Source organism: Odocoileus virginianus, chromosome 25 (assembly GCF_023699985.2).
Source record: "Odocoileus virginianus isolate 20LAN1187 ecotype Illinois chromosome 25, Ovbor_1.2, whole genome shotgun sequence".
In the NCBI taxonomy this organism is placed as follows: Eukaryota; Metazoa; Chordata; class Mammalia; order Artiodactyla; family Cervidae; genus Odocoileus; species Odocoileus virginianus.
This window is the reverse complement of record NC_069698.1, coordinates 14,023,954-14,036,695: the sequence shown is the minus strand read 5'-3', so window position 1 is coordinate 14,036,695 and position 12,742 is coordinate 14,023,954. Positions and strand designations below refer to the sequence as shown.

Sequence of the window (12,742 nt, the reverse complement as noted above, 5' to 3'; positions counted from 1 at the left end):
GCTTTTTGTCTAAAATCGTTTCCATAGTCTAAAATACATATAAAATAAACAATAAGTCATTAGCAAAAAACATAAAGCAAGAAATATGCACTAAAATGATGTATAACATAGCCATATTTATTTAAGAATGTATTCCAATATCAAACGACAAATTTCAACAATCCTAAAACCACAATTACTACCAACCTAATAGAGCTGAAGAATTGATGATTTTGAACTGTGGTATTGGGGAAGACGCTTGAGAGTCCCTTGGACTGCAAGGAGATCCCAAGTCCATCTGAAAGATAATCAGTCCTGAATATTCATTGGAAGGACTGATGCTGAAGCTGAAACTCCAATACTTTGGTCACCTGATGTAAAGAACTGACTCATATAAAAAGGCCCTGATGCTGGGAAAGATTGAAGGCAGGAGGAGAAGGGGACGACAACAGAGAATGAGATGGTCGGATGGCATCACCAACTCAATGGACATGCATTTGAGTAAACTCCAGGAGTTGGTGATGGACAAAGAGGACTGGCATGCTGTAGTCCATGGGGTCGCAAAGAGTCAGACACGACTGAGCAACTGAACTGAACTGGATAGATATTTTTTCAAAGGTTCTTTTGGGTTTTTTCATAACATGTAGTGAAAAGCCTGTGGAAACTTTTTGGCCAGCCCAGTAACTGGTAGAGAAGTAACCATCACTCATGTTAGCCGTGAGAGTAGGAGATGTTTAGTATTTTGGGCAATGTGACCTTGTGCTTTCTTCTGTGCTTAGGCAAAATGATGCAGTAGTCTTGCTTGGCCTCATTATATTGTGTCTCAGAGTAACCTTGATGAGATTGGTATGATGTCTGATAGGAGAATAACAGCCCAGCTCTGAGAGTGAGGCTGGCTTCTCATTGCAGAGCTGCTTTTTTTTTTTTTTTTTTTCTTATTTGGAGGGACCGGATATTGGTGGGGAAGATCCCCTAGAGGAGGAAATAACAACTCAACAACTCGGTCCAGTATTCTTGCCTGAAAAATCCCATGAACAGAGGAGCCTGATGGGCTACTGTCCACGAGGTCACAGAGCGTAGGATGCAACTGAGCATGCATGCATGATATTTGGGAAATTATATCAGATGAGTTAATCAGAAAAAATTTTCTGAAGAGGGGAAAGCTTGGTATTTACTGCTTATATGAAGGCATCACATAGAGAAGAACTGAGGAGAATGGAAACAACAGAGGGAAACAGCAAGTGTGAAGAAACATCTCATTATACCTGAGAGGTAATGTTTGAAAAAAATACATCAGAAGTGTGATTCTTTGCATCAGTGATTCTCAGGGGGTTGGAGGTAAGGGAGTTTCAGAATCTCAAGACAGGAGGAGTAAAATCTCAGCAAGTCTCCTGGGGATGGTGACATGACAGTTCTCCAAGACAGACTTTCCTTCTTTCCTCCACCCTCCTCCACAGTTTTAGTTAGACCACCTAGGCTTTATGTGGAAAATCCAATTGATAATTGATAATTTAGTATGACCCTACATATCATACAATAAAATTGCTTGTCCAGAAAGGTTTTACCACCATCCAGGGAAATAGATGGGATTGTTATCTAGTGCATGGGCTGTCAGTGGCAGATCAATTATCCTAGATATATTTTTCTTTACTCTCTTGAAACTAGATAGACTGTAGTGGTTTTTCCAGTACTTCTAATATGCAGTGTTTAAGTGAGGTCTCTACTTCCACTTTATAGTGAAGAATTCCTAATAATATGGTTTTATCATTCCATCTACCTGTGCATATCCAGTTGGTTTGTTTAGACACTATATAATAGTGGGTTTGAAGACATCATTATTACCAAATGCAAATTTAGCATATTAACACAAAATATGTTAACAATGATAAGTATGCCATACAGCAGAGAAGAGTAATTATAACCACGCACTCTGAAGCCAGATTTTCTGGATTCAAATTACAGCTTTACCGCTTTGTAGTTAAGTTACCATGAACAAGTTACTTAGCTCATATGTCTCAGGTTCTTCTATAATGTGAAGATATTAATGGTGCCCACCTCAAAGGTTTGTGGTCAAAATTAAAATATATTTTAAGTTTTTAGACTGGCTCATGATAAGCATTTCATAAGTGCTAGCTGTGTGATAACGATGGTGACATTGTATTGGTAAAAGAAAAAAAAAAACTTTTTAACAACACATTTCTATACTTGATGTGTTAATTATGAACTAACCAGTATATATAAAGGTTCACAGATCTTGTTAAGGGATGAGTCATCTTACCTGTGATAATGTATAGGGCCTCTCCTCTTGCTTTAAGAGAAATCATAGAATGGATTCGTTTTTGGCAATATCTTAAAATATGCATTTAACTTATAATATTTTTTCCTCTTTGACTGATTTGTCTGATTCATCCAGGCCTACCATAGATAAGGGGTTTTTTTTTTTTACATTCTATGACTGAATTTTTTGGGCTTTGCCTAAAGGATGCATTAGGAGTCTCAGCTCTTTAATTGAGGCAGCCATATTTAGTGTCACTGAAATAAGTGTGATAACAGCTTGATCACGCAAAGCTTGACATGAAGAATATACCTGCTTGGTGTTAATAAGATATTTGAATTTCAGACAACAGAAGACCAAAGAAATTGCCACTCTGCCTGTCTTGATAAAATACCAACAGAGCTCACTATTCATTTCAGTTTATTTGAATTACTGTGAAATGTTAACAGAAAATCACTTGCAGTCTGGGCTCATGGCAGGTGAGAGGTATTAAAATATCATTGAATCTTTATATATACTAACAAGTTTATTAAGGCAAAATAAAAGGAAGAAGAAAACCATATTTGTTTGTTCTTGATATTCATTAAAACAAACCAGAGTGATCTGAGGAGAAATTTCAACTATTCCAGTAGGCCGAGATATATCAGACATTAATTTAAACACATACTTTTATTCTCAAAGTTCACAGCCTCAATATAAAAGTGTAGAAAATTTCTATCACTAACCAATTTTTTATGTCCAAGAGAAAATCTTTAAAAAAATAAAAACATTATTACAAACAAAACTGGGAATTATGGCTTCTTTTTCCTGTGAACATGCACACATGTGCTCAGTCATGTCCAGCTCTTTGTGACCGCCAGGCACGTCTGTCCATGGAATTTCCCTAAGAATACTGGAATTTCCAGCTAAGAATACTGGAGTGGGTTGCCATTTCCTTCTTCAGGGGATCTTCCAAACTGAGGGACTGAACCCATGTCTCTTGTGTCTTCGGCATTGACAGGTGGATTCTTTACCCCTGGTGCCACCTGGGAAGCCCCAGTGAACATAAAGAGCATTTAACCTCCAACGTGTTGAGAGCATCATTAAGTAAAAAAACAAACAAAACAAAACTATTCTTGTTTTAATGTCAAATTATGTAAGATTTGCCCGATATCACTTGCACTGAATTTAGGGACCACATTCTAGTCAGTTTTTTGTTTGCTTGTTTATTAGTTTATTTATCATATATATAAAAAATTCTTGCTAGACTGCTTTCTATTTCTAATGAACAAGTTTGCACATAATTTAGGAAGCAAAGTTTTGGCTTTTCCTTTTCAGTTTTTCACTTAGAAAAGAATCTTAGCATCTGTTCCAAAAGATAGTTAATATTCATGAATAGTCAATGTTCAGTTGACTGTAATGAATTGGTCCAAAGAAAATATGGATAATTGAAATCTATGGTGCTGTAAAAATTAAATTTTATCCTCTATACTTAAACTTACATAGCATCAAGCTACTGTCCAGAACTGCTAGCTAATAAACCAACTGAAGATATTTTAATTTTCATTTCTTTCATCTTTCCTTTCACCTTTCCTTTCATTTTCTTTCACCTTTAAAATTTATATAACTTAAAGCACGTGAATAGTACTTTACAGTTTATAAGCACTTTTACATATATTACTACTTTTGATCTTTTCTGTTTCCTTATGGGGAAGGGACATTTATAGAATTACAGAAGGTTTTATTATATTTACTTCATAGATAAGCTGTTGATCAAACATCATATTCTTACATTAATGCAGGGAATTGATCATAGAAAATGGTCTGGAATGTCAAGCTTTATTGAATTTATTGCATTGCATGAGAAGGCCTCTGACCTCCTTTCCCACAATAACTCCTGCAGTCAGCCTTGTCTTCTCCTGCCCTATATCCATATCACTGTTTACTGTTTCTGATCTTTGAATCTTTGTCTTCATTTCCCTCTCTCCATATACCCCTGTCTGAAATTTTGCTGCTTTTCTTGACTATACAAATCCTACCAATCAGTCAAGGTCCAGCAAAAGTTCCATCTCCTTGAAGAAGTCTTCCAGCTCCTATTGTTCTTACTAAAATAATACAACATTTACAGGCATTGGTTCTTAGGTTCCCAATTGTTTCATTATTCAGTATTTCATCTAAATTCTCCTAACAGATTATAAGCTGCAAAGAACAGACATCAACTCTTATACATCTTTGAAACCCACAGCACTCTAGCCCTAGATACATTTGTAGTAAATTCATGATAAATATTTGTCTATTTTTTAATCTGTCCATTGGAGCCATTGCTGAACTATAGATGATCTTACTATACTTGTATTCAAACCATGCAATGTACAATTTAGCCTCATCAGTCACTCATTATAGTTGAGTTCAGTGTGATCTTTTCAATATGTATGTATACCAGTTGACCCTAGCATTGATTTCTAATAGCAGTGAAGCCCAGACATATGGCTTGTGGAATCAAATCAACTACATATGCCTGAAGGATTCCCTGAATAGAGCAGGCATTTGGCCCATATATCAGTATGGAGAACAGGAACAGGAAATGTTATGCAGTGATTGCTTTTCTATAGAATTACATTAGCATCACGCATTCTGCTAGTCATAATTTCTCAGCAGATCAGGGCTATCTATCAATGGCACTTCCTGTGGTACAGCATATGAAAATGCATTCCATTATTCATTATAAATGATGCTGATCAGGCATATGTCATTACAAATTAAATTTTTAAAGAGGAGACCTCTATGTAAAAATGGCCCACTTGAGAGTCACTATTTTAAAAAAACATGAACATGGTACTTTGTGGCAATTTGGTTTTTCTGGAATATAAGTATTCTGTTAAAACAAAGAACTACTTTTGTTCATATTTTCAGGGGAATTTGGAGAAGTCTGTAGTGGACGTTTGAAAACACCAGGGAAAAGAGAGATCCCAGTTGCCATCAAAACTTTGAAAGGTGGCCACATGGATCGGCAAAGAAGAGATTTCTTAAGAGAAGCAAGTATCATGGGTCAGTTTGACCACCCAAACATCATTCGCTTAGAAGGTGTTGTTACAAAAAGTAAGTACTGATTTTCTTTTATACATCTATCTCAATTATTTTTTTAAAAAATGTTTAATAGCAATATCACAGCTATTACAAGCATAACTTAGTTCAGATATCACCCCTCGGAGTCTTGGTATTAGGCTATGACAATATCAGAGTTTGCATTGGTTGCCAAACAGCTTTGAAATGCTTTTTATTACCTGTGAAGCATTTACTAATTTAACTTGAAGTAATAAATCAAGGTAAAGGGTTATATATGTTTTTCTAATTTCTATAAGCATTTCAGTTCTTCTAAAACTGCCTAAACTTCAATATAGGAGAAGCATTTAAAATACTTGGGGTCATTAAGTTAGTTCTATTTGGAAATAAATGTCATATACAAATATAGAATGCATTATCTAAAGTAAAGCATTCAAATAAAAATTTCTTTATGCAACTCATCCTTATAAATGCCATTAGAACTATATTATTTTAATTTATAAAAATCAAGAAATGAATTACAGTTTCTGAAATAAAAATCCTGTTTTTACAGAAATAGAATCAAAAAACTTTCCTTTGGGGAAAAAAATTCTTAAAAATCCCAAATTAGTCATATACTCCAAGAAACAGATTGCAATATATTCACTTTTATGTGAATAATGACAAGATATAAAGCTTAATCTTTCTCCTTATTTTATTCACTAATGAGTTATAACATATAAAACGTAATACAGAATGGACATAAAAAACTCATAAAAATTATTTAAATCTTTGAGAGGCATTTTTCTTTCATCAAACTGAATTTTTTTAAACTGTGTAAATGAAATTGAAATTTCATGTTATATTTGGAGGAAGAAAGGTGTAAATGCTTGCTAAAAACATGTAATTGTGCCTGGAACTCCAAAGTCCTTCTCACAGGCGTTAGCTAACACGCTACCCAAGGAGAGCAGATTACTGATAGGCATGGAAGCTTGGCGGACAGTAAAGAGTGCGTTTGATGTCAACTGTTGCTATGGGCTGTAAACTTAGTGGCCTTAGTAGAACCTTCCAGTCTTCATGCCCTTGTGTTGTTCTCTTCCAAATTGATTCTGGGCTTGTTCATGTGACTAGCCTTGGCCTGTGGTACATTAACAAGTGTGATGAAAGTGGAAGCATCTTACATATTTGTACAGTGGAACTTGTCCTTTGGAAACACTCTGACACATGACTCAGCCTCAAGGGCTAAGCAAAGCCAGTCCATATGGAGGGGCCACACGCATATACTGCAAAGAAGGGTGCAGAGGCATTTTAGTCCCAAGAGGGCTACAGGAGCTCCCAGCAGATAGTCAATACTGAGTGGCAGGTTTGTGAAGAACCATCTCAGACATTACAGTCCCTACTACCACCCCCAGATGGCTGCAGCTGCAGTTGATATTTTGTGGAGCAAAGGAACCACCCAGTTCAGTCCAGTAAACCCATAAAATCATGAGCGTTAATAAAATGGCTGTTGTAAGTTGCTCATTTTGGATAGTTTTGTTACACAGCAGTGTATAACCAAACTAAACACCAGTTAGAATTCCACTCCTGCCAGATTTGTACAGTTTTAAGTAGATGATTTAACATCTCTATTGTTTACTTCCACATCTGTAAAATGGGATCAAAATGGCTCCTACCCAACAGGGATGCTATAAAGATTAATTTTTAAATCTATAAAGCATTTATGTAGTGTGTAACTCACAGTAAGCCACATTAAATGGCAGCTGATCCCCTGGAGAAGAAATGGCAACCCATTCCAGTATTCTTGCTGGGAAATCTCATGGACAGAGGAACATGGCAGGCTACAGTCCGTGGGGTCGCCAGAGTGGGACAGGACTTAGTGACTAAACCACCACATTATTGGTAATATAGTTTACCATTTCATTTTCATGGCAACTCTCATGCATACCCATTGAAGCTCAGACAGGGTAATTAACCCACATGAAGACCTCTAAATCATAGTAAGTGGCATGGCTGATACTCAAATTGAGGTCTGTCGTACAGACTTGTGGCATTTTTTGTTTCTTTGCTTTTTTTTTTTTTCATTTATTTTTATTAGTTGGAGGCTAATTACTTTACAATATTGTAGTGGTTTTTGTCATACATTTACATGAATTAGCCATGGATTTACATTATTCCACTTACCAAAATATTTTCCCTATTTTTAAAGAGTACTGTGTTATTTTAATCAGATTGTCAATAATTTAATGCTATTTAATTCAGATAAGACAAAGTGTAATAGTCTGACTTACTCCCTGTGAAAACTTTTTATTTGCTATATCACAGGCAGTAAGTCAGACTATTACATTTTGTCTTATCTGAATTAAATAGCATTAAATTATTGACAATCTGAATACAATAGCAGCACTCTTTAAAAATAGGGAAAATATTTTGGTAAGTGGAATAAATCATCTCTTATTTTGTCAAATTTGGAGAGATCAGATATGCCACAAAACCTAGCAAAAATACTAATCTGAAAGAGAGAGAGGAAACATGTTAATTATTTCTTTTATGTTTTCTGACTTCCTTGCAATAATTTAGCATGAACATTTCAAGTCATTCCTTCTGTTTTCTATCTCTCTCAAGAAGAAAAGAGATGATTTTGAACTTGGTTATGAATCTTTGCAAAGCATTTAAAATAATTTAAGTATGCTGTTGAAGCCCTATATGAGTATTTATGAGTATTTATATCTGGAAATAAGTGCCCACAATAAATTTAAAGACCAGATATTTATTTTTACCTATGATAAATCACACTCTGTGAATTATTCATGTATTCCTATATGTTTTATTATCTACCAATACAATATTATATATAATTTGGTCTTATGAAGTAGGAATCTTTTATTCTAAATCAACTGAATAGGTTTAATAAGATAATTTAAGGCACTTGTCTGCTAGTTTGAAATAATCAGTTTATTTCACAAAAACATCAAAACAATTAGCCCAGTGATTGCTTTACACCTCTAACAATCTTGTATAAAGTTAAGACCGGTGACCTTTACTTAGCCTAATTTGTATGATTTCTAAGTGAAGGTCCTTATTTCATATCAAGAAAAAGATAAAGAGAGATAAGTTAAGAAAAAAAAAAAGACTAATTGAGAAAGGATAGATTCAATAGGCTTTTGAGTGGCAATAATCATTGTAATTTTCGCTTGTTACCATGATACCCTATGTGGGTCTGTGGTAGTGTGGTGATGCTGAAGTGGATGGTGGAGATGCAGAAAGGATTAATTGCTGCAGAGATAAGTGGGCATGTTTATACTGTTATCTTCTTGACTCAAATGCTATGGGATTTTTAGGAGAAAGACAATAAATAAATAAATGCCTCATTCCCATAAATACATGATAATTGTTCCAAGATTGCCCTTAAGTAGCTAAGAGATAGCTAGCAATTAAGGTTCCCTAAAGACTACCAATTGCATAAAAGATAGTACTGACAAAGATAACGATGCAGTATAGGTTTATATGGTCATGTTATTAGAGTGTCCTGGGGTTCTGAGAAATAATGCACAGACTCTCAGTTGAAAGTAATACAAAATTACAGATCAAAATCTTCATCAGATCCTTTTATAAATTCTCAATATGCATAATTTTTATCTTATATAAAAGTTTTATCACTGAGGGATACATATTATAAAGTTCTTGGGAACACTTTTGCTGTTTCATACTTGTATATATAACTACTTTTATACTTCTAAGTTAAATGATTAAAAGCTGTATTACATAAAGAAGTGTGCCTGATAAGAGTTGAACCTATTTGTTTGATACACATCACAATTTCTTAACCTGCTAAGATGCAACTAATATAAAAAGAGTTTAATCCAGTTAAATCATATGCTTAGCATATACTTTTTCTCCAAGAAGCAAATGGAAGCCATCGGTTAGAGCATAGACTTATAGATATTAGTACTATGGATAGTAACAATTTATAACACGTGATGTATACACCAATGTCATTATATATCCAAAAGAGAAAGTTCTACCTTTCTATAAAAAGATAAGAATTGTGGTTAAATAATCACTCTTCAAATGACTGGGCCTTCCATTTGAATTCATGATGATATGGAAAACCACAAGGAGAGAGAATAAAGCACCTAACTCCCAGGTTAGGGAACAACTAAATGTAAATGTACGAACTGTATCTCAATTAAATCATAAATCCCGTGAGGAATAATAGAAGTCAGTCAGCACATCAAGCAGATTCCCAAATGTCAGTTTATTTCATCATAGGATGTTGCTACAGACTCTGGAGCAGCATAGAAGCTATAACACAAAGTACTGGGCCTCCACAAACCATCTTTAAACATTCCAGAAAATTGAGGTGGTGCTGGTTTAGTCACTAAGTCATGTCCAACTCTTGCAACCCCATGGACTGTAGCCAGCCAGGCTCTCTGTCCATGGGATTCTCTAGGCAAGGATACTGGAGTGGTCTGCAATTTCCTTCTCCAGGGGACCTTCCCGACCCTGGGATCGAACCTGGGTCTCCTTCACTGCAGGCAGATTCTTGACTGACTGAGTAGGTTCCTTCCAAGTAGTTTTGATGGGTCCACATGGATGCTAAATCAGAGAGTAGATTCAAAATAGACAGTAAATACACCAAAACTGCTTCTCTGCTCCCAAAATTGCATTTTACTTGCCAAGTAATATATTCTCCAAGATTTTGACTATGACTGTTGCCCAGTATGATAGCTGCCTCTCCACCTTGTATATTCTGCTATTAGACACAGGGTCTTGTTCAAGTCACTCAATACCTTTAGGCCTCAGTATTTTCCTCTGCATAAAGATTCAAAAGTGCAGATTGGACTACAGAACAAGAAAGGTCATACCTAACACTAAAGTTTTTGTGTTTCATTCCTTTGCCAAAAGAAGACTCCTGAAATGTTCCTAAGGAAAGCTTGTGACAGTAATAAGTTACCACCACCTCACCTCCAACTTTATTATAGCATCAGGCTGGTATTGCTGATCAGGAAGAAACAAAAAGTGCCTTTAATAAAGTGTTTATCTTAGGATCTGTAAGGTAGAAAAGTATAGGTAAGATTTTTGCTATAAGCAAAATCAAGGTTTGGGTATATGGAATATATGTTGAAGGGAGTAAAATATTCTGTGAAACTGATTCTAATGAAAGAAATTAGGCATTTTTGTGAAATTCAACTACTCAGCTAGCTCGGGGAGGTGAAGAGTTTTGTTTTACTTTGTTTTGTTTTCAAAGAAACATTTACTGAGCACCACCAAGTTGTCAGACACAATTGCTGATTAAAACCTAGAGACAGAGAAAAAAGGTCTCGGTACATTGAGAAGCTCATCTGTTGACTCCAGTCCACTAGGAGCAATGGACAAGTCGGCCCTTATTTCCCAGTACTATGTGGCATGTGCTATTTTGGATACAATTATTCATTAACTTATTCATTATTTTATTCAGAGAATATTGCTTGGGTGCCAACTCTTCTAGTCACTGATAACAGAGTAGTGCAAAAGAGCTTTAGCCAGCTGGAGGAAACAAAAAGGAATCTAAACATGTCAATATCATTTTTTATTGGAGTATAGTTGCTTTACAATGCTCTGGTGGTCTCTGCTGTACAATGAAATCAATCTGCTATAGGTATTTATATATGCCCTCCCTCTTGGACCTCCCTCCCACCCATTGAGGTCACCACAGCACAGAGCCGAGTTTCCTGTGCGTTATAGCAGGTTCCCACTACCTAACTCTTCTACAGACAGTAGTATACATATATGTCAGTCTTCAGTTCCCAGTTTGTCCCACATTCCCCTTCCCCCATGGCATCTACAAGTCCATTCTCTACATCTGCATCTCTATTCCTGCCTTGGAAATAGGTTCTTCTGTACCATTTTTCTAGATTCCACATTTATGAATTAATATATTTGTTTTTCTCTTTCTGACTTCACTGTGTAGTACAGACTCTGGTTTCAACCACATCACTGCAAATAACCCAGTTTCATTACTTTAGGTAAAGAGAAAAAACCTGAGTGAACTGAAGGAGCAAGCTCTGCTAGGGTTTGGTCCTCTAGGAGAGTATTCTAGGCAGAGGAAACAGTAAGTTCTAAACCCTTGTGGTAAGAAAGAATGTGGTGTATTGGGGGAGCATTGAAAACAGCTGGAGCAAAGTAATAACAGTACAGGCTATATATTGAAAGAAAAACTAGAGGCAGGTAAAACAGTAAGGAGGCTAGTATAGTAATCCAAATGAAAAAGGCACTTGGATTACCAAAGTAAGCTTGGAAACAATGAACTCCAATTTGGAAATGATAAGTTGGAAATGTCTTGGATGTTTGAAGACCTCCAGGAAGTCTCTGAAGCCTTGGTGGGATTCTGGTATGCAGGTGCAAATGATGGGCAGTGAGGGCACAAAATGGCAACCCACTCTAGTATTCTTGCCTGGAAAATCCCATGGACAGAGGAGCCTGGCAGGCTACAGTCCCTGGGGTCGCAAAGAGTTGGACAGGCCTGAGTGACTAACACACACACAAGAGCACAAAAGAACCTGGAGAGTAGGACAGAAGCCACAGCCTCAAAGAACACTACTGATAAAGAGCAGGAAAAAAAAGGTGATAGCATCAAAGTGGGAAGAGATACAACCCAAGGAGAAAAGAAAGACGAGAGACCACAAAAAGAATAAATTGAGATTGTCTGTATTTTCTCTCCTCTCCTAACATCCTTAATATTGACAATTTACTGAAAATAGTGATGGATTATTCTTGTACAGTTTCTGGAGTCTCTTGGAATCTCAGGAGATTTACTGCAAAGCATTTGACATTTGGAATATAATGTGTACATATTGCAAAACAGAAAATGAGCCAAGTGTTGACTATAACAAACAGTAACAAACTGACAGTCTGGTGGCCCTGTGCATCACACTGTTCAAGCTGCACTGGGGCTAATTGGGATCACCAGCTTATTTTCTTTCTGCCAGAGTGTATGTCCCCTCTTTACGAGACAGGATAAACTTCTGTATTCAGAAGGAATTTATCCTTGTCTCTTCAGTGTTTAAGTGTCTGAGTTTTCTCAAGGTCATTCACTCTAATCGCTTCCCTAGATCTACAAACGTACAGTCTCCTTTCTGTGGTTCTTTCCCTCTCCTAAACCAGCCTGCTAATTATTGGGTAGAGTGTAGTAAGAAGTGTCAGCTTAAAAATTCTAGTAACAGGTTGCTCAGCTTGAAGAAAACACTGGAAGAACTAGAAGAGAAAAGAGAATATAAATAAACTTCATGCTTACATAATGTTGCCTTTTAAAGCATCTAAATAACATTGAGTAGAGCCACCTAGAGGGTGAAATCGTACTCATTTTCAAAAAATGAAAGTTCTTTCCAAATAATTTATGATACAGTTTGTTCTGGTAAAGAGTTTGATGGCTCCTAATGTGAGAAGAACTATAGATAAACCTGTGTCATAGGTACTAATTTGCATCCA

The 12,742-nt window shown here is 36.1% G+C and overlaps 1 protein-coding gene across 9 annotated transcripts in view; it reads left to right on the top strand.

Moving 5' to 3' along the window:
* Positions 1-12,742, top strand: part of EPHA6 (EPH receptor A6) — a 938,174-nt gene that overhangs the window by 689,167 nt on the left and 236,265 nt on the right. For all 9 annotated transcript variants that reach the window (XM_070455030.1, XM_070455027.1, XM_070455034.1 and 6 more), the window contains one exon: positions 5,147-5,332. In XM_070455030.1, coding sequence (XP_070311131.1) covers positions 5,147-5,332 — 186 coding nt within the window. The remainder of the gene's footprint in view (positions 1-5,146; positions 5,333-12,742) is intronic.